This window comes from Osmerus eperlanus, chromosome 8 (assembly GCF_963692335.1).
Source record: "Osmerus eperlanus chromosome 8, fOsmEpe2.1, whole genome shotgun sequence".
Taxonomy (NCBI): domain Eukaryota; kingdom Metazoa; phylum Chordata; class Actinopteri; order Osmeriformes; family Osmeridae; genus Osmerus; species Osmerus eperlanus.
This window is the reverse complement of record NC_085025.1, coordinates 7,194,293-7,220,851: the sequence shown is the minus strand read 5'-3', so window position 1 is coordinate 7,220,851 and position 26,559 is coordinate 7,194,293. Positions and strand designations below refer to the sequence as shown.

The 26,559-nt window shown below is 48.7% G+C and overlaps 1 protein-coding gene across 1 annotated transcript in view; it reads left to right on the top strand.

Moving 5' to 3' along the window:
* usta (uronyl 2-sulfotransferase a) overlaps positions 1-26,559 on the top strand; it is a 46,324-nt gene that overhangs the window by 8,305 nt on the left and 11,460 nt on the right. The window contains exons 2-3 of the mRNA XM_062468061.1: positions 22,654-22,697; positions 26,055-26,210. Of these exons, the coding sequence (XP_062324045.1) occupies positions 22,654-22,697; positions 26,055-26,210 (200 nt within the window). The remainder of the gene's footprint in view (positions 1-22,653; positions 22,698-26,054; positions 26,211-26,559) is intronic.

The following is a 26,559-nucleotide window of genomic DNA, read 5'->3' as shown; positions in this document are numbered from 1 at the left end:
CGCTAGTTGCTAGTTTGGGAAAATGTATCGCTGTGCAGTTTTAAGTTTTATTTAGCTTATCCGACTGGTTTTATGCAGCAGAGTATGAGAGTGGACCAAGTGTTGTTTTCCCTCTGTATTGTTTGGACTCCAACTAAGACAGCTGTTTGGACATGTCCAAATGATTCTGGGATTCTTTCATTTGTCATGATGTGTGTGTTTTAGGCTTGGTATGGAATCTGATCTAGATGGGCCATGTACTCTCCTGACAATACTATACACTATCCAGGGGGGGGGGGTCGCTTGAAAATGAAGAGAGGTTATGTTTATAATGAGGGGGGGTTGGTGGGTGGGGCTGTTTTCTTAAGGAGGGCCAAACAAACCTTACAGTGTGTGTACTCGCCACAGGTTTTAGTATTAAACCCTGCTTATCAGTGCTGGTTCCTGATATCAGTGTTGTAGTACTCGAAACCCATTACCCCTCGCACCCCAAAAGTAAATGAGGAAGATAGGTGAAACAGTGGCTGTCGGCCAAATCAGCTATAGCCTAATTAGGTTTGATTACCTGAACCACAAAGAGTTTACAATAGCGTCCCAAATAAAACACACAGCTTGTGTAAATTCTTCACAGACGCTCACTGAGACGGCTGTGACTAGGCCTACATCAAACTTTTACCAGCATAAAAAGAAAACATAGAAAAAGGTAAGCTAATCCTTTGACACTAGCAAATCTAGCTAGCTACCTAATGTTTACAATCTGCCTCCCGACCAAAACTCTTCAGAAATCTCTTCCCCCTTTACACAAGAGATTTAGTGAGTATTAGCTACCTATGTAACGTTACACTGTATATTTTAGAGCGCTAGTTTCAGTTATCAAATCTAACTTTGTACCTAGTCAAACCTTACTGTTTGTGTGTGTTGGTCTGGCCTTGACCTGGTCTCTCTTGGCCTTGGTCTTGATACACTCTGGTCTTGGTCATGACTTGGTCTCGGTTTAGGTGGTTTTCACTACAACACTGCCTGAAATATCTCCATGTTAAGCAGGTTGCACTTGAAGTGGCTGTGTAACTGGGTGGATTCCTGGCCTGTCTTCCAGGCTGTTTCAGGTGCAGGTGCCTCAAGGGGGTCTTTTTATACCTAAAGACAGTTATTATCTTTTTCTATATTATTATTAGTCTTTTTGAGTTCTTGTCTGATAGTCATCTGAGTGTTTGATGAAGAGACTGTGTGTGTGCCCATGCATGAGACAGTGTGTGTATGTGTGTGTGTGTGTGTGTGCATGTTTGCCCATGTGTATGTGTGTGTCCAAGCATGCATGAGGCCAGGCATGTGCGTGTTTGTGTATCTGTGCACAGTGCACACAGACCAATCTCCTGTGAGTTGCTCCCTGATTAGGCATGACTGTAGACGTGCTGAGATTAGGAAAACATTATTACAGGGAGATGATGCAACATTTCCATTAACCCAGGAATGTCAGGAAATTAGGAAAATTAACTCAAGCATTCTTCCAACTTTCCACTTCCACTCTCCTCTTCTTTCCTTCCTCATCCCCCTCCCCCCCCCCCCCTGCATCCTCATCCTTGAGTTCCCCCCTCCCACTCACCCCTCTCCTGGGCACCACAAGACACCAACTCACCTCTGCCAGCCACCAGTTGGCTCTAGCTCTGTCTTTCTCTGGAACAGCTCTGTTTGGTCGGCTAAGTCATTAGTGAGTCAAGTGGTACCGTTGCACAGGCAACTCTTCGGTTACTACTGGGATGACACGTTTTACTAAGGTGCTTTTCACTACGGCCTGGGCTTGCAACCCAAACACACACACACACACCATGCTGGCACTGGTTCTGCCTCGCTCAAAGGCAGCAGCGGGTCCTGTTCCATGGCTACTGGCCCTGCCCTTTGTTTAGTCTGAATTATGTCTGTGTGTGTGTGTGTGCGTTTGAGTTTGTCACTGCACCATGACAAAGAGTGGGCTGTCTATCTCTCAGCTTTACATCTGAAAGCTATTTTGGTAAAAAAAATACTGAGAGGTTCAGGCAGGAGGACTCAGTATAGGATTTACTTGATACTTTATTTCACACGGTACAATACATGATTGTAATACTTGAATTTGGCATAATGGTTCTGCTCGCATCGGCTCCCTGCCGCACCCAACGGAGACACCGTCTCGACCTCCGAGCAGAGAGCAGCGACACATTCCCACCTACGAAAGGAACACGGAACCAAGCTTGAGGCCTCACACATTATTATGAGCGCAAGTAACTGGAACTAGAGGCATTAAAGGGGGATAGAATAAGCAAAACTGGAAACCCTAGCCTCAGAGAGGAGATGGAGGCTGAGGCAGCCATGGTGGATTCTCACAGAAGGGGATCATGGGTTTGACCGGCGGCAGCTCAGTTGGAATGTGGCCCTGCCCTGCGGAAAGCAAACTTCACATCATCCAAAGCTGCCACCTCCATCTTAAAATGTGCTCTCTCTCTCTCACACACACATACACACACGCATGCATGCATGCAGTATGTGCACACACACAATATTATACACACACGCATATAGACACTCAAATGTACGCACCTGTACTCAAACATACACCTCCACACACACACTCACTGTGAGAAGCCTTAGGCTGTAGTTATATTTTACTTAGTTTGTGTCGTCTTTTACATGTCGGATATAAATGATCACAATGGTGCACATGCGGTACAGTCTGTCAGAGAGTGTGATTCTTCCCCAAAAAACATTCAGCGACGGTTTTACAACCTGCTGTTGCAAGTTACAGTATTATTAACTCATTTAGCTGCTAAGTGTTTTTCCTGTCATTCCCTGATCCCTAAACTAAAGACAGTCCAACCACTAAACCCCCAGTTGAAACGTCCTGGCAGTGTTCAGATCTTGACCCACACGGGCCAGAGTTCCTCTGACAAAGCCACATTTCTCCAGATGTTTTCAGGACATCTAGAGAGTGCCAGAGTCCAAAGTTAACATAGTTTCTTCCAAAGACACACAAACTCCCTGCTCTTCCAAGAATCTGGACAGTCCAAGTTAAGGACATGTGGTTGTGATTGGTTCAAAGAGAGGGCAGGGGGCGTGGCTGGGCTTGTCTGATTGATGTAGTAAAGAGTGGGTGTGTTTCCAAAACACCTGCGGACCCAAAACACCAGCCCAGGCCACTTTCCTAAGAAATCTTTTGTAACCCGGGGGCAGCCCAAGCGGTTGGAGGTTCCCAGTTTGTGTTTTTATCATATGAATGCTCATCCGCTTAATAGTACATTTCCAGATATCCCTATTATGTGGGGGCTTGCCATTTTCTCATTCTACTAGTACTTCACAACAGGTCAGAGAACACTGGAATGTTACACATGCAGGACCAGTTTTACTGCTCACTCTGGATGACCTCGCCATTGAGATTTAACAAGGGGTCAAAGGTCATGTCAGAGCTTTGGGATGGACTGTGGTGGAGATGAACCACCAGTCCTCATTCTGACTGGTCTCCACAGACACAGATGGTCTCCTTGCACACTAACACATTCCGTGCGAACACTAATAAACACTGACACTAATAAACACACCCCACCTTGCACACACCAGAATCACTCTTTTGACCTTTCTGTCTCTCTCTCTGAGAGTCTCTCTCACACATAGACACAGTTACCATGACCCTTGAAAGCCATCAGAGTTCTGGTCTACTTAGGCCCTGGTTTTGTTGGGTCTCAGATGGCCTGGTTCAGAATGTCCTGGTTTAGCCCACAATCCTAGTCTGATCTGTTCTAGTTTGACTTTGTCTGGACCCGTTCTGATGCAAGTGAAACTGAGATCCCTTTGTGTATACTGTAGGCTACTTGTATGACTTAACAGTGGTTTTCAGAAAGACTTCAAGCAAAATCTCCCCTGTTGATTTGGTCAAACCTTATTAACTGTCTCTTTGACTGTCTTTTTAGTCCATAATTCTCTCTGGCTCCCTCTCTCACTCTCCTCGCTTTCTCTCTCACCCTCCCTCTCTCTCTCTCTCTCTCTCTCTCTCCCTTGTTGGCAGAGTGAAGTAATGGTTTCCTCATGAGTTCGTTCCTGGACAGTGCAGTAGTCTCTAATGCAGATGTGGCTTGTGTTGTCCCCAGTCATCCACTCTGCTATAGCTTAGGGACGGCTCAGTTACTTTCCTGTGGTTGACACACACACACACGCAGGTACTCGTGCACGCGTCCACGCACACACACGCTACAATTGGTCTTCCAGTGTACTGAAGATTGACTTTCCACATGGACACACACACACACAGAGAGCCTCTTGTTGCGTAGGTGCAGTTCATCAGGCAGCTTGTGAGAGTGTCTCTAATCATCGCAGTTCCATTACACAGTCTTTCACCGGAACACTAAACTATTGTCTGACACCACTTTCCTTAGTATTCTGAGTGTGTGTGAGTGTGTCTATCACTGTACTGTACTCCCAGCCCAAACTCAACTCCCAGCTCAAATCGATGAGTGCTTCTCGGGTATCCTAACTGCAGTTGGAGATGTTTACGAGCTTAGACATTATATAAGTCGTTGACAGTGTGGAGGTGACAATTGTGTCCACTAAGGGATATGGACCTATGGAATGGAAGTTAGTAGGGTGGTGATAACATTCTGGAGTTCTGGGGTCATGACCTTTTGAGAAGTCTATGTGATCTCTGGAACTAGTGGAAAATTCCCATCTGGCCATTGTCCATTTTCTTTTTCCCTCATATTTTTTTCTCTGTCTTTATCTCTCTTCTCTGCTTTCCTTTAGCAGGTTGTTGTGCAGTGGGGAAACATTTAAAGTTAGCTTTGTTCCTGACACTAGCCTAACTATAGTAAGCAGAACAGGCTTGGCTCTTCAACGTTTTTCTGTACTTCTAATGCTAAACACTTGTTAGCCCTGTAAACTGAAAGGAGGCTTGATGTTGGAGGTCACTGAGACTTAGCTAGTACTCACCATCACAGCACTCCATTGCAATTTAAAACGCACACATGCAGCATCAGCAATTGATTATACATAAACACAGCACAAAACATACATACACATAGGTTTTCAAACAAAGAGACTTCAAAACATGGAGGCACAGCAGGTCTGGACTGGGACTGAAATGGTCCTGGGACTTTGAAACGCAGACCGGCCCACGACCGTGTATTATTATTATATTTTTTTGCATTATGCCACGGCCGTTTAACCGGCCGTTCGGGAGATCTCCCGACTCTCCTGACGGCCAGTCCGACCCTGATGCACACACATAAACACACTCAAACCACATCCTAGATGCCTGCCTATTTATATGTGTAACAGAGCCCAGTGGCCGCTCCCAACAAGTGGACAGGGGCAGCAGGAGGAGGGGCAGGAGGAGGAGGGGCAGGAGGAGGAGGGGGAGGAGGAGGAGGGGGAGGAGGGACAGCAGGAGGAGGAGGGGCAGGAGGAGGAGGGGGAGGAGGAGGAGGGGCAGGAGGAGGAGGGGGAGGAGGGGCAGCAGGAGGAGGGGGAGGAGGAGGAGGGGCAGGAGGAGGAGGGGGAGGAGGGGCAGCAGGAGGAGGGGGAGGAGGAGGAGGGGCAGGAGGGGGGGAGGAGGAGGAGGGGCAGGAGGGGGGGAGAGGAGGGGGGGGAGGGGCAGGAGGAGGAGGAGGAGGAGGGGGAGGAGGGGCAGGAGGAGGAGGGGGAGGAGGAGGAGGGGGAGGAGGGGCAGCAGGAGGAGGGGGGGAGGAGGAGGGGCAGGAGGTGGGGCAGGAGGAGGGGGAGGAGGAGGAGGGGCAGGAGGAGGAGGGGCAGCAGGAGGAGGGGGAGGAGGGGCAGGAGGAGGAGGGGGAGGAGGGGCAGCAGGAGGAGGGGGAGGAGGAGGGGCAGGAGGGGGGGAGGAGGAGGAGGGGCAGGAGGGGGGGGGAGGAGGAGGATGGGCAGGAGGAGGAGGGGGAGGAGGGGCAGGAGGAGGAGGGGGAGGAGGGGCAGCAGGAGGAGGGGGAGGAGGAGGGGCAGGAGGGGGGGAGGAGGAGGAGGAGGGGGAGGAGGGGCAGGAGGAGGAGGGGGAGGAGGGGCAGCAGGAGGAGGGGGAGGAGGAGGGGCAGGAGGGGGGGGAGGAGGAGGAGGGGCAGGAGGGGGGGTAGGAGGAGGAGGCGGAGGAGGGGCAGCAGGAGGAGGGGGAGGAGGAGGGGCAGGAGGGGGGGGGAGGAGGAGGGGCAGGAGGGGGGGAGGAGGGGCAGGGGGGGGGAGGAGGAGGAGGGGCAGGAGGGGGGGGGGGGAAGGTCTGCAGGAGGGGCAGCAGGAGGAGGGAGGAGGGGCAGGAGGGGGGGGGGAGGAAGGTCTGCAGGAGGGGCAGCAGGAAGGTCTGCAGGAGGGGCAGGAGGAGGAGGGGCAGGAGGAGGAGGGTCTGCAGGAGGGGCAGCAGGAGGAGGGAGGAGGGGCAGGAGGAGGAGGGTCTGCAGGAGGGGCAGGAGGAGGAAGGTCTGCAGGAGGGGCAGGAGGAGGAGGGGGAAGAGGAGGGGCAGGAGGGGCAGGAGGAGGAGGGAGGAGGGGCAGGAGGAGGAGGGTCTGCAGGAGGGGCAGGAGGAGGAGGGGGAGGAGGGGGAGGAGGGTCTGCAGGAGGGGGGGGAGGAGGAGGAGCAGTAGGTGGAGGAGCAATAGAGGCTGCAGGAGGAGCAGGGGGAGGAGGAACCGCAGAAATAGGAGAAGGAGGAAGCGCAGCAAGAAGAGGTGGAGCGGTAGGAGGAGGGGAGAATAGTGTGTCCATGTGTGACTTCTCCTAAACAATTCCAGGCATTCCCAGCTACAACGCTTTTGGAAAGACACATGGCAGTGTGTCTATGTATGATAGGGGTATGTGTTTATGTTTGTTTGTGTGTGCGTTTTTAGGTGTGTGTGTGTGTGTGTGTGTGTGACTGTGTGTGTGGGTTGAAGGTAGTCGAAGCCCTCCTTGCTCCACTAACAGGTGGAAGTCTGTCAGAGTGCTGTCATTTTGTACTCATGAATATGTTATTGAGCTGCCATCTGGACACTGTTTGTTTTATAGATCTTAGGATTTTCCTCTCCATTCTTTCCCTCTCTCTTTCTCTCCCCTCTCTCTCTCTCTCTCTCTCTCTCTCTTTCTTTCTTTCTCTCTCTTTCTTTTTCTCTCTCCTCACAAATGTTTTTCCTCTGCCGTCCCTCTCCACCTCCATCTTCCCATCCCTCTGCATTCGGAATTATCTCTTTCCCTACACCTCAATTTCTATGTCCTCCCTCTTTCTCCATCTCCCTGGGTCTCTCTCCACCTCTCTCTCAATCTCTCTCTCTCTCACTTCATCCCTCTTCTTCTCTCAGTAGTCCTTTAACAGATCAGAGTCTGCCTCCTATGAGACAGGGCTTCTGTCTCTGTATTTATAGACTTGCACCCCCCTTTTCAGACTAGACAGCTAGACTGGACGATGGCCTCTTCACTGATGCACACACCCACCCATCCGCACACACGCACACACACGGGCTGTGCTAATTACAGGCTGGCACTGGATGTCTGTGAATGCCATGAACAACCGCAGACCATACCATGCCATACCAAACGCTGTTGACCGTGAATGAGAACAGATGACAATGAGTGAAGGCAGCTGACGGTCAACGGGACTCTGATTATCCTGAGCGGAAGTTGCCGCCCACAGTTCGCTGTTAGGAGCTACAATAGACTTCAGAAGGCAACAGTTGAACATTGAAGAGTACAAGAGCAGTAAAAGCTACGTTTCCATGAGACCTTCAGTTTTCCTCCTCTCCCTGCTCTGTACACAACCATAATCTCTTTGCATGGATAAACAGTATTGGCACGCTTGCTGTGTGTTTTATGTATCAACTGGAACTGTGTGCTCTTCTAAAGTACTGTGTGTGTTTGCCTTTTATTAATCAGGGTAACTGTGTCCATGAACGGCTTCATGGTGACTTCAGTACTGTGTGTGTGTGCGTGTGTGTGAGACTCCATGCCGAGCCCATCGGGGTCTACCCAGCCTAGCCTCAGTATAGAGCCCCAGTGTCCTCCTGCCCCAACGACAGCCTTCTCTAAAGAGCGCTTTATTACCCCCGCCCCTCGAAGGGAGGGGGAGAGACAGATTTAGAACCCCTTTGACTCTCCCTCCCTCCCTCTATCCCAACCTCTTTTCCTCTTGCCTGGCTCTGCTTTCCTCTGGACTCAATGGAGAAGGTTATGGTCTCATGACTCATCATTAATGGCTGTTCACCTCTGTTTCAGACCTCTGTGTGTGTGTGTGTGTGTGTGTGTGTGTGTGTGTGTGTGTGTGTGTGTGTGTGTGTGTGTGTGTGTGTGTGTGTGTGTGTGTGTGCGTGCGTGTGTGTGTGCGTGTGTGTGTGTGTGCCTATGTACAGTATGTACTGAGTGTATGCATGAGTGTGCATTCAAATGATTTCCCAGTAATGTATTAACGGTCATGGAATGATTCGTCTCTCACTCGTTCACCTACCAACTACTGTCGTCATGCTGGCCACACAGACAAGCTGCTCCTGGGTGGGTGACACTGTTAGGAACAAAGGGAAATAACCAATGTTGAGAAATATCTTACTTGGGGAGAAAGAGAGAAAGAACCCTAACCCAAGAATGGACCGTGGGAGCTACATTTACATTTACATTTAGTCATTTAGCAGACGCTCTTATCCAGAGGGACTTACAGTAAGTACAGGGACATTCTCCCCGAGGCAAGTAGGGTGAAGTGCCTTGCCCAAGGACACAACGTCATTTGGCACGGCCGGGAATCGAACTGGCAACCTTCAGATTACTAGTCCGATTCCCTAACCGCTCAGCCACCTGACTCCCCGTAGCTGTAGGGAGCTGTAGTTGAGGGGAAAGTAGGTTTGTGGAGTTAGAGTCATGGCCAGAAGGGTTCCAGTGTCGACGGGCTTCACTCCATAGGTCCTTTCACCCTGTGGGAAACGGTGTGACTCTGATTTCTGTCTCACAAACACACGTTCACATACTCTTTTTCGATCTTGCTCTATTTATCATAATTTCTCTCACACAGACACACACACACACACACTGCCCTCTCCAAGTGCAGCCAATGCTACTGAATGGATCTGAATGGATTCCTTCTCTCTCTGGTATGCTTTCCTCTCTGAGACCACGGAAATTTCCACACCCTGTGCGTGTGTGTCGGTGTGCACGGTGTGTGTGCAGTGTTAGTGTGTGTTAAGTGTGTGTAGTGTGTGTGTTTCTGTGTGGTGCATCACCTCACCAAAAGGTTTCTTTTAGACCCTACGGAGTGATGGTTGATTTGAGAAGTGCTCTTGCTACTGTGCCAGTGTGTAGTCTGCCGCTGTTTCCTCCATGAGCTCATCCATGAAGACCTCGTCTGCTGGACCTCAGAGTGTCCAAAATGGCTGCGTTACCCCCATCATCCTGCTCTCAGCCTGATCCAAACAATAGGCTAATCCTAAAGATTTGCCGTACCCGCTTATTTTCTTCATCCTCAGCCAAAGCAGTACGTTAGCTTCTCATGACGTCATTGTCTAAGGGGACGTCTTCACCTCTTAACTGTGCATGGTTTTGTTTGCTTCACGGCTAAAGCTCTCAGCTGCTTTTAAGGGGCCCAAGGGGTGTGTGCTAGCTGGCCTAGCTGTGCTAGACCACATGTGCTGAGGGGGTGGAGAGTGGTGTGACGCTTCAGGGCATCCCAGTGCGTCAGCGTGCTCTCGGTAGAGAGCCTTCTGAAGCACGGAGCACCTGCTGTTACAGAAGAGGGATGGGGGGGGTGATGCTGCAGATTCCGTCCCAAGTTTAGTTGATCTGTTGAGGTTTTCGTTGATGCTAAATGTGTGAGTTTCTGTCTACATTAACACCCATCATGAAGACAGAAGTAAGAAAGTCCACGGTCATTGCTTTTTGGCCCCTGTCTGTGGGAGTCTGTGTGAACTAACTCTCTCCCGCTCTCTCTCTGTCTTCCTGTCTCTCCCCCTTTCTCTCAACACCCATCACTCTCTCTGTTGTTTGTCTTTTAACTTTTGTTGCAAAAAAAGTTGGAGATGGAGGTTGAAGTTGAAGACCACTAAGCTACGTTTGTTTACGCGGCTAAACCCTTGTTCCCGTTCTCTTTACCAGCGGGGGACAGGGAGGTTGTGGCTCAGGTTGCCCTCAACAGATCTCCATTTTGGAATATAAAAACACATGCCAACATATGGAGAACACATGGACTTTATATGAAACTTAGAGAGGAAGGCAGGAGGCAGTCTGTGTGTGTGTGTGTGTGTGTGTGTGTGTGTGTGTGTGTGTGTGTGTGTGTGTGTGTGTGTGTGTGTGTGTGTGTGTGTGTGTGTGTGTGTGTGTAAAATCTCAGGAGGTTTTGAGATGATGTCATTGGGGTACCAGGTGGTCCACTTCAGTGCGCACATCCGGTGACTTCTGGTATGGGCCACCATGAGACACTCACACACACACAAAGGATCTCTCTCTCTTTCCTGCTCTCTCTCTCTCTCTCTCTCTCTCTCTCTCTCACACACTGCATCTCCTCCACAAACACACACAGTTTAACAAAACTGAACTAAAAAAAGCAGTGACCACTGTACAAGGGAGGGGTCTACATTCCCATTGTGGTGTAACCTGGCACTGACCGGTACTGCTGACCAGTACTGCTGACCGCTACCACCCCGGACTGATGCTTCCGTTGCAGGAGTATTTATGTGAGATGATAGATGCAGACTAGGGCTCTGCTTGGATCCACTGTGTAATTAGGGAAGAGGTGCGGGTTTTTTGTGAAAACACACACGCACGCAGGCAGGCCCATGCACACGCAGGTACACACAGACATTCACGCACACACGCAGAACATGCTGGCATCATGTCAACTGGGTCGTATTAAGGGGCACTGCTGTTGTATGGAAACCTAGGGAGGGAGGGGAAGAGACAGAGAAGGAGAGAGGAGAGGGGAAAGAAAAAAGAGAGGGGGAAGAGAAGAGAGGGAGAAGGAGAGGGAAGGACAGAGAAAGAAAAAGAAAGAGAGGAGGGGAAAAGAGAACGAGAGGATGAGAATTATGGCTTGGATGAGGATAGTCATTCCATAGTAATAACCACTGGTCAGGAGAAAAGTTGTCGCTGAGACGATGATGATGTGGTAGGAAAGACAACACACGCACACACAAACACAAGTGTATACGAGACTGATGAACAGAGAGAGTTATACTCACTACACAGCACTACGTATGGATGTGTGTTTTGTTTCCTTTTTCGCACTCTGAAGAGCCTGATATAGTCTGTCAGGGGATTAGGAGGATGCGCACACACGCGTGCACACACGCGTGCACACACGCGTGCACACCGCGTGTTGACCTCATGTCCCCAATAACACCACCTCCTTTCATCTCCTCCACTCCAGAGACGGTGTGGTTCCACACAGCTGCTCCAGCTGTGCGTGTGTGTGTGTGTGTGTGCCTGTGTGTGTGTGTTTGTGAGGGAACATTAATGTGTGTGTGAGCAAGCACGAGTGTGTGTGTGTACAGAATGTGTGTGTGCCTGCGAAGGCAGCCTGTCAGGAAGCTGTTAAACCTGATCAGTCGTCCAGCCACCGTGCTGAAGACTTTAACACACCTTTACATGGCCTATATCATGACATTGTGGTATGCTGCGGTTCATTTAGCTACATAGACGTTAGTTCTTTCCCTAACATTGGGCAGTGTTGTAATGGGGTATGTTTACCGTAGAAACCAGTTGAAGTAGTTTGACCTTTAATCTTCTGAGCTGCTGTTCCTAGCTGAGTGTCTGTGAGTCACCAGGCCTTGTCTGTTTGGTCATGTGTGGTCCACTACAGGTTGCAGAGAAGGGTAGTACTTTGTTGGAAGGTGAGGTGTAGAAAGGTGCAAGACTTAAATTACTCATCCACTTACTCTGGCTTTGTGTGTTCTCTCCCTCTGTTTCTCTTTTGCACTCTCTCCTCTCTCCTTCTCTCTCCTTCTCTCTAACTTCTTTGTCATTCTTTATATCTTTCTCCCCCCTCTATTTGTCTCTCTGTTCTCCCTTCCTTCTCTCATACTATACAACAGTTTTGTCGTACTGTACAGCTGTTTTTTCTGAACCTTATCTTATGTCACATGACCACCCCTCAGGGATTCTGAGTCACCACTGCCAGCCAGTAGTTTTCTCTGCTCCCATATTAAGTTTGGACTCCCCCCCCTCTTCTCCTTTGCTCCACCTCTTCTCCTCTCCTCCTCACTTCCTCTCTTCCTCCTCTTTTTTACTTGTCCTGGGAGGACGGTGATGCACATAACACACTGGGAAATGTCGGAAGTGTGTGTGTGTGTGTGTGTGTGTGTGTGTGTGTGTGTGTGTGTGTGTGTGTGTGTGTGTGTGTGTGTGTGTGTGTGTAAAAAGAGAGAGAGAATCTGCAGGAATCTAATGAGAGGACAGCCCAGGCTGAAGTCACATACAGGACAGTGCTGTACAGTAGCAGGAGCCTGTGGTTGTGGACCTTTCCCATTGTGTGTCCAGGGACTGTAGAATCCTCTCCACAGGACCACAGGAGAGAGAGAGATTTATAGTAAAAGAGAAAAAGAGAAACAGGGAAATGGAGAACAATGTTTCCCACAGCTGGCATTTCTTTTCATTGCCTTCATGATGAAAGGAATCTGTAATACCAGGTTGTATTAGCTGTACGGTTTTATCCTCCGCGGAGCTAAGTGCTTCCAGAGGGCCTTCCATGGAGACAGCATACTACAAGGGAGGCTGCTGTAGACTAGGTTGCTAACCTGACTTCTGTTAGGGTGTTTGCAAAGGTCCAAGTTCATAGCAGGCAGGTGTGACATTTCACAGGACGCACACTTCCTGGTTTGTGCTGGCTGCCATGGAAACAGGGTGCTGAGACCACAAATGGAGCTAGGCACGGGTTGGGAATGGGGTTGGGGGTGAGGGAAGCTGGTAAGTAGGCTACTCAGGACGAGTGGAGGGAGGTGGGTGAAAGGTGAGGGAGGAGGTGGAGAGTAGCGGAGGAGAAGAGGAATAGAGGAGTGGGGGGGGATGATGGGAAAACCTTGCATAAGATGCAAATGTAGCCTGAGAGAGAGAGAGAGATGCTTTCAAAAACTATTTAACAGGGATGAGAAGCACAGTCAAAGGGCCTGTACTGTGCCCAAACATGTCCAATACAGTAGTGCTTTATTTAGTTTATTGCCTTTCAAATGAGTCTTCTATCCTTAGTGTGAGCTCGATGAGTTATTTTAGGATAGCCTCCAGAGAGACTTGTTTGAACGGAGAGATTGGCTGGAAGATATTTCAGGGGGTAGGTGGATAGTGAACCATGCAACAGCTCAAAAGACGGTCAAAAGTTTGCCACATATTTTCCCTCCAAAACTAGAATTCTAGCTGTGCACAAGATGGCCGCCCACTGTATCACTCCAAACAGCTATCTGTTGCTATGTTCTCCCTCAATCTCTCAGCCCCCTCTTCCCATTGTTACTGTAGTTATTTTGTCACATTTCAGTACGTCGGGTTTGTTTTTATATGGCTCGTCGTGTGTTTAGAGTCTGTGTTAAGCAACTGAGGCCATGTTGTTGTGAGGTCGTCCCATTGTGGTTGAAGTTTAATGGGCTGGCTTTCAGTTTACGGAGGCTTAGCTGTTGTTATTGCACTAAGGCCTTCGGTATTCAGTAGGCCTTCAATGTCATTAGCAAGGCCTATTCTTACTCTGCCATCCATCGCGGCGCCATTGTGCAGGAGAACGTTTTTATTGTACGAGATTTGAAACCATTTTACTGTAAGATACAATGCAACTTTTATTACCCATGTGGGTTATAACAGTACTTTATTGTAGCTTACAAAATACCATAGCACACAACACATTTAAATGTAATGCTATTTGTCTAAAGAATAACTTTATTTTACCAATATGGATTAAAGGGTCGTTCCATTTGGCTTCTTTTCGTAGGGGTGTTTGAGAAATTTCACTGGTCTCTCAGGCCGCCAGTGGGCAGTCTCTTAGTCCACAAGGACAGGCTAGCCAGAGAGCTGACGGGCCGTCCACACGTCCGCACACCCAGACGAGGTACGTACCACTCAGTAAACTTGGAGCCTTCAAACAGGAAGTGACAAAAGTTAGATTTGTGTTCTCTGACATCTTGTTACGCTGGCCGGACTTCCTGACCTGTGTGTGTGACACTCGTGGCTTCTGGGGAAATAGTGGGAGGTTTTAGACTTGTGATTGGAAGAGGAAATCTTCCATAGCAGGAAGGACAATGTTTCCTGTGTCAGTGCTCTGTGTGTGGATCTACTGTGTGATTGGTCTCCGTGACTGCAGGTCAGTGACATCATTAGGGTCCCGATGCTCCCGATTGGCAGGCCGGCGCCTTGCATGGTAGCTCGCTGCCGTCGGTATGTGTGAGTGAGAGTATGAATGGGTGAATGAGAGGCAAAACATTGTAAAGCGCTTTGAGTGCCGTTAAGGTAGAAAAGCGCTATATAAATGCAGTCCATTTACCATTTACCATTAGGGTCAAGAAGGGATTGTTCAGTCTTCGTTGTGTCTCGTGTTGAAATAGGCCTTCTGGGGTCAGGGCAAGGCTGAATCAATAACAATTAGCAAATACTGTTACATACTTTCAAAATCCCTTGATTTGTCTTCACCCACTGCACTAAAACCAAAAGGTCAGTCATATAGGTGTTGGGAGGCAAATCATACACATCCCATCTCCTTTCAGTGTCATTGGTCTCTGTAAAGACACTGCTGACTGTGCAGCACTTGTCCCGGTGTGGGGAGAGCAGTGGGAGGTAGTCAAAGGGGGGTCAAAATCATTGCTTGATTTGGTGGAAAAGTTAAAAAAGGGAAGAAAAACGAAGTCAAAGTGAGAAGAGGCCCCAGGAGCAGTACTTCCCCTGAACGGATTACACAAGTAAAACAGCCCATAATATACCCCTTCTCCTGGCGTCTGGCAACGGTGGCAGACTGGGAACAGAGGCAGAACAGACCAGCACTCTGTCTTCCTCCATCCAGGAGTCACTTCTCCAAAAGACTGAAATCCCCCGCTCTCTCTGGGTTCTCTGCCATCACCTTAGGGTAACAGGCAGGGTGACGGGGTTCACAGTCATGTGGCCAAGCAGCTCAAATGATTTGATTCACTAGACTTCATTCAATTGACTTGACTTGATTCACTTGACTCTCTTGATTTAATTAGCTTGGCGTAACTCGCCTGACTCAACTTGATTTGGTCTCAATTTGATTCACTTGACAAGGCTTACCTTGGTGATTTGACACACCGGATGACTTTGGCAAGTCTCACTCAACAAGCATGGATGTCTGTTTGTTCCTTTAGATCTAGTTTTTTTTGTAAGAAACCAAGCGTCTGGAAGAATGTTCCTGCTATTTTAGAACTTGTGTTCAGGGGTCATACAGTATCAGTTATATATATATCCTCTATGAACACTGAACTCCACAGCCTCTCCATCATTCACAGCTGTATCTCAAATGAAGTCTGCAATCTGCACAGTGTTGCTACTAGTTGGCCCTTGACTTCCATGGGAGGTTCAGCCACTGGTCTACTGGAGCCTTCATGTCCAACATACACACCCCCCCTCCTCTACCCCCCACCCCCCTCCCCCGCCTTAAACAACAAGGGTGTGTTTCAGTGTTTTTAACATTGCTTATCTTCCTTTGTCTGTGGTCTGTCCTCAACCTGACAGATCCACACCCAATCATTCTCCGTTGTTTCACTTCCAGTCATGGTTTTTCCAGACCTCTCTGATCCACAGAATGTGTGTTTAGTTCCAGTTTTTTGGATAATCTGTTTAGCAAGGCCCTGGTGTGTGTGCGAGTGTGTGTGTGTGTGTGGGTGTCCACAAATTGCATGATGATACTGCCCGAACTCCCCTTGTGCTTTCCTTACCTCATTGTGGTGTGTGTATGGGTGTGTGTGTACTCATGTTGTGCATAGTGTGCATGAGTTTGTTTTGTGGGGTGTGCTATATGACTGAAGCAAGAGTTCTTGACCTTTACATGTTTCAGACAGGAGTGGGAATCTATTAGAATTATTATGTTTTATCCAGCTGCAAAGAAGAAGATCACCCTTCTACTACAAAAGACAAGCTAAGTCTATGTTTAGAACAGTGTCTATTCATACAAATAAGGATATGTATGGAACACTGTCCATTCTAACAGACAATTCTAGGAGTGTTGCTGGAACACTGTCCATTCTGTCTTAACAGAATGTTGGGGACCCGCAGTGTTCTCAATGCTAAGCAGCGTTCCACAGTGCTATGCTACTGTTCCTTCTCAATCCACCTGTAACAACACAGCATTTGCAGTCCCAACCAGGTCCTCACCTGTAGTACTCTGTCTGGCCACCAGGGTGAAAGCACGTGAACCAGAGCTCTACAGAGTGGGTGGAGACCCTAACTCTCCCCCTTATAATTACAGAGATGGTTCCAGCCACGAGTCTTAATGGTGGGCCACTCCCACTCTCCAAATCAAAGGGCTGTGTGACCACACCCACACACACATGCTCACACACACACATGATGGCAGACTGACAGGCATGCATGTATGTAACCACAAAAACACACAAACACACATATTGTACACATACAGACATGCACACACACAGGCCTAGAATACACATTCACTCAGACACACAACCACACATTTACTGTCTCTCAAACCAGGGCTTGTTTGCATTTGGACATAGCTGCACAGCCATCCTTGTAATATACAGCACATTTATGTGACTGTTGTGAAGTTCTAAGCATGTGTTTGACTGGAGTAGGGTGTGTTTTTATACCAAACTGGTTATAGTGATGAAGAATAGTCTAATCTATTCACTGACTCCTGACACACACACTCTCCAAAACCCAGAATTCAAGGAGTGACACTGCATGTGGTAAGAAATGTGGTAAGACATAACATCCTGTAGTCAGAAGCCTCCTCAGGAATCCCCCATTGTGGTGCAGGAGGTTTTAGAACTCTCCGTTGCCTTCCGGAATGTTCCGTATCAGTGTTTCAGACTTGGCAGGTTGGACCCTGATGCGAAGTAAAGGCCCTGACTTTCAATGTCGTGTCTTAGTTGCGCTCGGTGTCACAGCAGTCGTTCCCTGTGTGTTTCCCCCCCCCCCCTCCTCCCCCTCACCTATTCTGGGATGTTCTTTCTCTAAGCCCTACTTAGCTAAGTCACCAATTTCATAAAGCAAATGAAACGGTTTATGCTCTAAGTACATGTTTATGAAATTCCCAAAGTTACTGTAGCATTCCTGACTGGGGCCAAGTCCGGAGGGAAAATTCCAGCACCCTGAGGGATGTTTCAGCATGGCCTCAGGGAATAGTTCCTGTAGATCACTGTTGTTTCACTTGTAAAAATGTTTGGAAAGCTCAAAGACTTAACGAGCTCCTGACTGTCTTTTATGTTTATCAAGCAGAGGCACACTGTGATTTTGTGGCAGTGTTGATTTACGATTTGCAGGCAGATATAAACCCCTCTTTTTGAGCTTCTACAAAAAATAATTCTGTTGTCTTGCAGTTTATTTCCCTGTGTCTCCATCTTTTTCTGTCACGCTATAAGTTCATCAGTGTCTTTTGCTAACCTTTTTGTAACCCTGCTAGGGACTTGAACACATAACTCTCATGTCTCTACCAACACAACAGGATCTTGCTCCTGTTTTTCTCAAAAACTTCCTGATAGTGTGGCACATTTCTGAGTGCACCCAGAGTCTGGGAATCTGACCTTTGACCCTCCCCGGGCCCAGCTGGCAGAGGGGCTAATGGGTGGAGGTGTTAATTTGCCCTAACGAGGTACTAAGCTCCAGAACCCAGAGAGGCAGCAGAGGCTGAAACCGGGCCAGGTTTGGGTTGTTCCTGGCTGGGTACGGGTTTGCTGGGCACTGAGCCCTGTGGATCCTTGCTGAAACTCTCTGACAAGCATATCAAGATGAACTTCAAGTTAATAATCCCTGGAGGCAAGAAGGTGGTGCACAATGCATGGCTGTACAAACAGCACACCACCACAGAACAGAAGATGTACTTGCACAGACTTACACCCTAACACTTGCGTAACTGTAACCACACATTCCATTCACTAACTAGTGAATAGTGTGTGTACAATGTTAGATCATATTTGTCATATTCTTTATATGTGGTAAAATGACACAGATTCCAGTTGCTGGCTTGGTCCTGGTCTGGTGTGGTATGGTGTGCAGGATGCAGGTCTGGTCTGGTCTGGTGTGGTCTGGTGTGGTGTGGTGTGCAGGATGCAGGTCTGGTGTGGTCTGGTGTGGTCTGGTGTGGTGTGCAGGATGCAGGTCTGGTGTGGTCTGGTGTGGTCTGGTGTGGTCTGGTGTGGTGTGGTGTGCAGGATGCAGGTCTGGGTGTGGTGTGGTGTGCAGGTCTGGTCTGGTGTGGTCTGGTGTGCAGGATGCAGGTCTGGTCTGGTCTGGTGTGTGGTGTGGTGTGCAGGATGCAGGTCTGGTGTGGTCTGATGTGGTCTGGTGTGGTCTGGTGTGGTGTGCAGGATGCTGGTCTGGTGTGGTCTGGTGTGCAGGATGCAGGTCTGGTGTGGTCTGGTGTGGTCTGGTGTGGTGTGGTGTGCAGGATGCAGGTCTGGTGTGGTCTGGTGTGGTCTGGTGTGGTCTGGTGTGGTGTGCAGGATGCAGGTCTGGGTCTGGTGTGGTGTGGTGTGGTGTGGTATGGTGTGGTCTGGTGTGCAGGTCTGGTGTGGTGTGTGGTGTGCAGGATGCAGGTCTGGTCTGGTGTGGTCTGGTGTGCAGGATGCAGGTCTAGTCTGGTCTGGTGTGTGGTGTGGTGTGCAGGATGCAGGTCTGGTGTGGTCTGGTGTGGTCTGGTGTGGTGTGGTCTGGTGTGGTGTGCAGGATGCTGGTCTGGTGTGGTCTGGTGTGCAGGATGCAGGTCTGGTGTGGTCTGGTGTGGTCTGGTGTGGTGTGCAGGATGCAGGTCTGGGTCTGGTGTGGTGTGGTATGGTGTGGTCTGGTCTGGTGTGCAGGTCTGGTGTGGTGTGGTGTGTGGTGTGCAGGATGCAGGTCTGGTCTGGTGTGGTCTGGTGTGCAGGATGCAGGTCTGGTCTGGTGTGGTGTGGTGTGTGGTGTGGTGTGCAGGATGCAGGTCTGGTGTGGTCTGGTGTGGTGTGGTGTGGTATGGTATGGTATGGTGTGGTGTGCAGGACGCAGGTCTGGTGTGGTCTGGTGTGCAGGATGCAGGTCTGGTCTGGTGTGGTCTGGTGTGGTGTGGTGTGCAGGATGCAGGTCTGGTGTGGTCTGGTGTGGTCTGGTGTGGTGTGGTCTGGTGTGGTGTGGTGTGGTGTGCAGGATGCAGGTCTGGTGTGGTGTGGTGTGCAGGATGCAGGTCTGGTGGGGTCTGGTGTGCAGGATGCAGGTCTGGTCTGGTGTGGTGTGCAGGATGCAGGTCTGGTGTGGTGTGGTGTGCAGGATGCAGGTCTGGTCTGGTCTGGTGTGGTGTGCAGGATGCAGGTCTGGTGGGGTCTGGTGTGGTGTGCAGGATGCAGGTCTGGTGGGGTCTGGTGTGCAGGATGCAGGTCTGGTCTGGTCTGGTGTGGTGTGCAGGATGCAGGTCTGGTCTGGTCTGGTGTGGTGTGCAGGATGCAGGTCTGGTGGGGTCTGATGTGCAGGATGCAGGTCTTGTCTGGTGTGGTGTGGTGTGCAGGATGCAGGTCTGGTCTGGTGTGGTGTGGTGTGGTGTGCAGGATGCAGGTCTGGTCTGGTCTGGTGTGGTGTGCAGGATGCAGGTCTGGTGGGGTCTGGTGTGCAGGATGCAGGTCTGGTCTGGTCTGGTGTGGTATGGTGTGGTGTGCAGGATGCAGGTCTGGTGTGCAGGATGCAGGTCTGGTCTGGTGTGGTGTGGTGTGCAGGATGCAGGTCTGGTCTGGTCTGGTGTGGTGTGCAGGATGCAGGTCTGGTGGGGTCTGGTGTGGTGTGCAGGATGCAGGTCTGGTGGGGTCTGGTGTGCAGGATGCAGGTCTGGTGGGGTCTGGTGTGCAGGATGCAGGTCTGGTCTGGTGTGGTGTGCAGGATGCAGGTCTGGTCTGGTGTGGTGTGGTGTGCAGGATGCAGGTCTGGTCTGGTCTGGTGTGGTGTGCAGGATGCAGGTCTGGTGGGGTCTGGTGTGGTGTGCAGGATGCAGGTCTGGTGGGGTCTGGTGTGCAGGATGCAGGTCTGGTCTGGTCTGGTGTGGTGTGCAGGATGCAGGTCTGGTCTGGTCTGGTGTGGTGTGCAGGATGCAGGTCTGGTGGGGTCTGGTGTGCAGGATGCAGGTCTTGTCTGGTGTGGTGTGCAGGATGCAGGTCTGGTCTGGTGTGGTGTGGTGTGCAGGATGCAGGTCTGGTCTGGTCTGGTGTGGTGTGCAGGATGCAGGTCTGGTGGGGTCTGGTGTGCAGGATGCAGGTCTGGTCTGGTGTGGTATGGTGTGGTGTGCAGGATGCAGGTCTGGTGTGCAGGATGCAGGTCTGGTGTGGTGTGGTATGGTGTGCAGGATGCAGGTCTGGTGTGGTGTGGTGTGGTGTGCAGGATGCAGGTCTGGTGTGGTGTGGTGTGGTGTGCAGGATGCAGGTCTGGTGTGGTGTGGTGTGTGGTGTGCAGGATGCAGGTCTGGTCTGGTCTGGTGTGGTATGGTGTGGTGTGGTGTGTGGTGTGCAGGATGCAGGTCTGGTCTGGTGTGGTATGGTGTGGTGTGCAGGATGCAGGTCTGGTTAAGCGTCACATTGCGGTGTTCTTCCTCTTCAGCTGCTCCCCTGCAGGCTTGTGGATCCCATGACACGCTAATCCCATTAACCATTTAGCCACTTCCATATGCATACCCCGCTGAGCATGCACATACAGAAACACACACACACACACACACTGACCCCTCAGTAACCCACGGGCAGGGATCAAAGTTGAATGCGTTTCCTGGAGTCGTTTTGACCTACAGACGTTCAAGCTGTGATCTCTGGCCACACCCCTTAACCTCTGTTTATTTCTCATGGTCAACTCAACCATATCAACCATACCAAATGTGTCATTTCTCTCAGTCTCTCTTCCTTCCTCTCTCCATCTCTCTCTCTCTCTCCCACAATGTCTCTCATCTATTTTTCTTTCTCTAGCTCTCCTAATGGGTGGTGGAGGTGGAAGGTAATTGCCCATGTTTATGAGCTTCTGCTGTGCACTGGAATTAGAATTAGTTCCAATCCAGCAGACTAATTAGAACCACACACAGGGGGTCGGTCATGATAGATGACAGGGAGGAACTAAGATGTTTGCCTTTCGTTTCCCCCACCCTGTCACGACCTGAAATGCCTCTGCGCCATCTGCTAACCTAAGCTTCTCACAGCACTCCTCAAGATCCATGTCTAAAATATTATGTAATACTGTAAAGGATATGTGTGTGTCTGTACATGGTGATTGTAGTGCAGCTGTTTAAGCATTAATGCAGTTTAGCGTCTGAAGAATTAATGAACCTCTGGGTTCGCATAGAACAGTGTGTGTGTGTGTGTGTGCATTCAAGAGTGTGTGCCAATCTGAAGCCAAGCCACATAAACCTAGATTGTATCTGACAACATGACTGATTGCCCAGACACCAAACATTCATATCAGAAAGCATAAACAGTACTTAAAAAAAGCACCACGTCTTACCATGCTGAACACGATCTCATAAAAAAAAGGGTAAAGTGTGGTCTTGCAGAGAGAAACATTTTTTACAGCCAACATATTTATTTGATTATTTACCCATCAGTTTACCATTGACGATAAATTCTCCACTGCTCAATTAGTTTCTATATTTTGTATATTTCTACATGTGGTATATATTTCTCTTTTACACAACATTTCTCCCCCTTATCGCTCTTCATCTCTTTCCTTTTCTCCCCACTCTTTCTCTCACTGTCTCTGTCTCTCCTCTCCCTCACAGATTCAACACACTGTCTCCCTCTCCCTCACTCTCTCTCCCTCACTCTCAGTCTCTCCCTTACTCTCTCTCTCCCTCACTCTCTCTACCTCACTCTCTCCCTCTCTCTCACTCTCTCCTCACTCTCTCTCTCTCCCTCACTCTCTCCCTCCCTCTCTCTCTCCCTCGCTCTCTCCCTCACTCTCTCTCTCTTTTTCTCAACTCTCTTATTCACTCCCTCTCTTGATGCCTCTCTCCCCTACTCCTCTCTGAATGTTGTAGAGATGATGGGAAGTATAGCGCCTCAGTGTCTCTGGACAGGCTTCGCGTGCAGGAGAAGAAAAGGCCGCTGTCTAGAGCCTGGGCCTGGAGTTGGAGAGCGGGCTGAAAGGAGAGCATAGATCCTCAGTGTGAGCCGAGTCTTGAAAGGGCCCCTTTGTCCCAAGATGAAACAGCCCCACAGTGGTAGATACTGTATGAATGGGCCGTGGCTCACTCATGATGACATTCCCACACTTTATGTGGCTGTAAAGGCTGGTCTGTTTTTCTTAGAGGGATCGTGACCGAGGAGCCCTCTGGGGAAGCTCTGCGGGCCTATTGACTATTGTTGTGGCTGCAAGTTGGAGGATTTGGACTGAAGTGACACCTGCCGTTTGTGTCGTTTTTCAACTTGAACCATTTTGAAACAATTTTCTCGCACCTGACATAGAAGGGCGATCATGGAGGACCATGTGTGCACATTTCGCTCAGTTTCTATTAACTTTACAGAACATTCACTGTAATGTCGATTGCTTGGCTGCAGCCACGTAGTTCATTGGTTAATTACGCTCCAATAATAATCTTCATCTTCTCTTCACAGGTGAGTCCACGTATTTAGATGACCACGGACCACCAGCCCCAAGGGTAATAACTTTATCTTCTTTCTCTATATCGCTCAATCTGTCTCTTGTCCCAAGCTGTGTGATGACTTCCCTCTCTGTAAAATCTGTTCCTTGGATTTATCTTGTTCTTTCTCGACTTCTTTCTTTCTTTTTTTGGTATTTTTCTCCCTCCCTCAGTCTCTGTGATGTGTTGCCCTGTGTGAGATTGCCAGGCAGGATAAGGGTTAGGTCTGTCTGTCTGGAGGAGTTGTGTGTGAACTCACTCTAAATACCAAATAGACCTCTGCTCTACACTATCCACACTCACACATACAAACACACACACACACACACACACAGAGGCCTTGTGTCTGTACAGCTGCATCTGTCTACTCTTCAATCCGTCTCTCCTCCACCCTCCAGTCTTCCCCCTCACCTCCTATCCTATCCTGCCCTGGTTTAGACCGTTTTGCCGCTCCAACTTGCAACATTAATTACTGTGTGTTGTTTCGTATGCTACTCATATCTACAGCAGTATCTGTGGCGAGACTGGTTTTAGCTTAGGCCTTCTGTGCGCGTTGTGACCACAAGTATTTTAGTCCATATTTTGAGTCCATATGGCTTGGTATCTGTTTAGACAAACCCAAGCAACTGTTCGGATTAGGTCTGAGCAAACATCTGGACTATGTTTGTCTGTTATGCGCTTGTTTGGAAAATGCCTGTTTGTCGTTTTGGCCAGCTCAACCCAGAGGTGAATGACAAGAAGCTATGTCATCTGTAAGAACAGAGGCCCTCGATAATGAGAACATTCTGGATGTGTGATTGGTATCTGATAGAAGTCTGCTCTTGCCTCACACAGGTTTGGTGAATTGTGTTTAGAATTGTGTTGCTTTGCTTCCAACCTACAAAATGATATCAGCAGCCATGTTTGTTTGCTAGTGGTAAGCCTAGTTGAAGACACTGTGGAAGAGACTTCTCAAAAGCGCCAAACGATCTCCACATTAGTCTGGTCAAACAGGGACAGGAACAGCTGGCTTGTGTCCTGCGGCAGAAAGAGTCATGAATTTTAACCACCTTGTTCAAACACAGTGGCTATAATAGAATTATATCAGTCATAATGGAGACATCCTTTGGCGCTCTTGTCTAAAACGGCGGCTATTTTATCAAGTTGAGTATACACAAATGTCACATCTCAACTCCCGGTTCATGACGTTTTGGGGGGGTTCCATTTATCTTCTCTGGTCACGGAATCCTTACAGCCAGTCTGGTGGAGTTGCGTAGGAGACTGGCCGCCACATTGGTTCATCCCCTTTTTTTCTTTCTGCTTCTTAGATCAAAGTGTGACAGAAGATACCAGTGGAATCACATCAGACAGCTTAATAGGTTAGCTAAGCCCCGTGTGGTCCCAACTCAGAACAGAGGCATACTGAGTTAATACTGCATTAGCCACTAATGTTAGCGAGAGACCGTTAGCCATCTGTCATTATGGTAACCCCTGCAGGCTGGAGAAATCATGCTAATGCAGCTAACGCTGAATGGACCATGCCTGTCATCAAGCTATCTTCTGATGTTAACCTGAAACTGAGCTAGATTTAGAAGAGACAGCTAATTCATCTTAACCATCTATGGCAGAGAGTGAGTTTAATGTAAGATGATAATGTTTTGATTGTGAGATTACAAACATGATTAGATTAGAAATGCTTCACAGAAATGAGAGCGTAAAGAAAAACCAACCCCCTAAAAGTGGGAAGCACTCTCTGTGTCTGGCTGAGAGACGAGGTGGGTGGAGGTTAAGAGGAGGAAGCGGCGAGCACATCCAACATGTCCTGACTGGGTTGTCCACATAGTGCTTCCTGTCAAGGGAAGGATGAAACACACACACATATACGGTATACAGTAACACACACACACACATGAACACATGCACACACAGAGATATGAAAACAGAACAGTGCTAATTCAAACCAGCTGAAGCTGAATCATAACCCTGTGCACTTCATTTAGTTTCCAGAATCTACTGCAGATGCTCCCTGTGTGTAAGAAAGAAAGTTTACTGTCTGCAAGCAAATAATTTTCACAATAATAATCTGACACTGAAGGATACAATTTTACATTAAACAATAACAACAGAACATCTCTGCGTCGGTAAAGAGATATTGACTGAATATTTCTATGCGCACACTCACACAGTTCTTTTTTCTTACAGAATAGAGATCTATGAAGGAGGCAATCAAATCAATTTAACAGTTGAATTGTAATAGATTGAATTCCTGCTTTGTGCTGTGATGCATCAATTCACTCTCATGATTATTCCCATCTGCAATTCAGTAGTGTTTTATACATCAGACTAGAAAACGACTTCATACATTTATTTCTAATTTTGTGACAATATAAATATATTCATGCAAACAAAGCATGTGTCTCATCATCCTTATTATGACACGATAAACTGTGGAGTCTGTGATTACTTAGTAAATACCATTCCAGAGGACTTTCCACGGCCATCCAAGACTACCATCCAACATCTGACCTCCTCATTCTTAACTGTCACAACCTCTTCTCCAAAAGAGCATATCTGTAGAGATTGAATTAGAGGCTGTTGAGTTGATGGGGGTTAAAGTTGATCATATTATAATTCCAGTTACAGGATGGCTCAGACTCAGTCATTTTTCACCGCTAGATTATTGTTCTCCAAACACATAATCTGGGCCCCAGGGTTGAACAGAAGACCACTTTATATAAGCAAAGCTTCTATATATTTCTATACTACAGGAAAGGTAACTGTGACTTTGTAGCAAGATTAGGATATTTAGCACGACACAGACTCATGCCTGTCAGCACAAGTTGTGCAAACAAAGACATCCATCCAGTTTTCTTTCCTCTACTCTTTCAAGATAGCAACCTTCAAGCCAAATAACACAGATAGTTTTACTGAACACTGTTTATCAACAGTCGACTTCCTGTAAAAGCTATTTCGCAAAACAGGAAGGGCATCATTGATAAGGCGACTGCCTGTTCTCAAGATGATACTTTATGTCCTTATCTCTTCCTCTCTCGTTTTCGTACTCTTTCTCAATCCTTTATTTTCTATTTACTCCCCCCCCCCCCTCTCTCTCTCTCTCTCTCTCTCTCTCTCTCTCTCTCTCTCTCTCTCTCTCTCTCTCTCTCTCTCTCTCTCTCTCTCTCGTAAACTGGAAGGGTTTGTTTTCCTTCTCACACCCCTGTCCCAACACTGTTGACCCTCATGCCAGAATGTGCTGCTTACCCTGTGCACACATGTACATAAACATCATTATTTTCCTCTTAACACTCCCCTTTTCCTCCAGAAAGACAGAACGTTTGTACTAAGATACTTTTCCTTTGTTTGTGTGGGCGTGTGTGTGTGTGTGTGTCCCTCCAGATCCTACCGTTTCCCAGCCAGGTGGTGTACAACCGCGTGGGGAAGTGTGGCAGCAGGACGGTGGTGATCCTTCTGAAGACTCTGGCAGAGAAGCACCAGTTCAACCTGATCTCCTCAGACATCCACAACAAGACCCGCCTCAGCAAGCATGAACAGGTACGACCTGAGGGATACTGCTGGGTGTCGAAGGGGCCACGCGGCGAAGACGGGGAGGAGAGAGGCCGCTTGTCTGTCATGATATAGTGTTTGTCGTAGACAGTGTTGAAGGGAACTCAATTGTGCCTCTGATTTCATACTTCAAGTGTTTAAAAAGGCTTAAAAAGGCTCAACGGGAAGTATATAATGAATGTAGTTATGTTTCTCAGCTTCATGAGCCAAACAGGATGCCATCCTCAAGTACTTCAAGCTGATCTTGCCTATTGAGCCTCTCTAGGAATGGGACGAAAGAACAAAAGAACAGATGGGGAATCTCTTTATTGTTTCCAGGAGCATCTTAAGCACATAA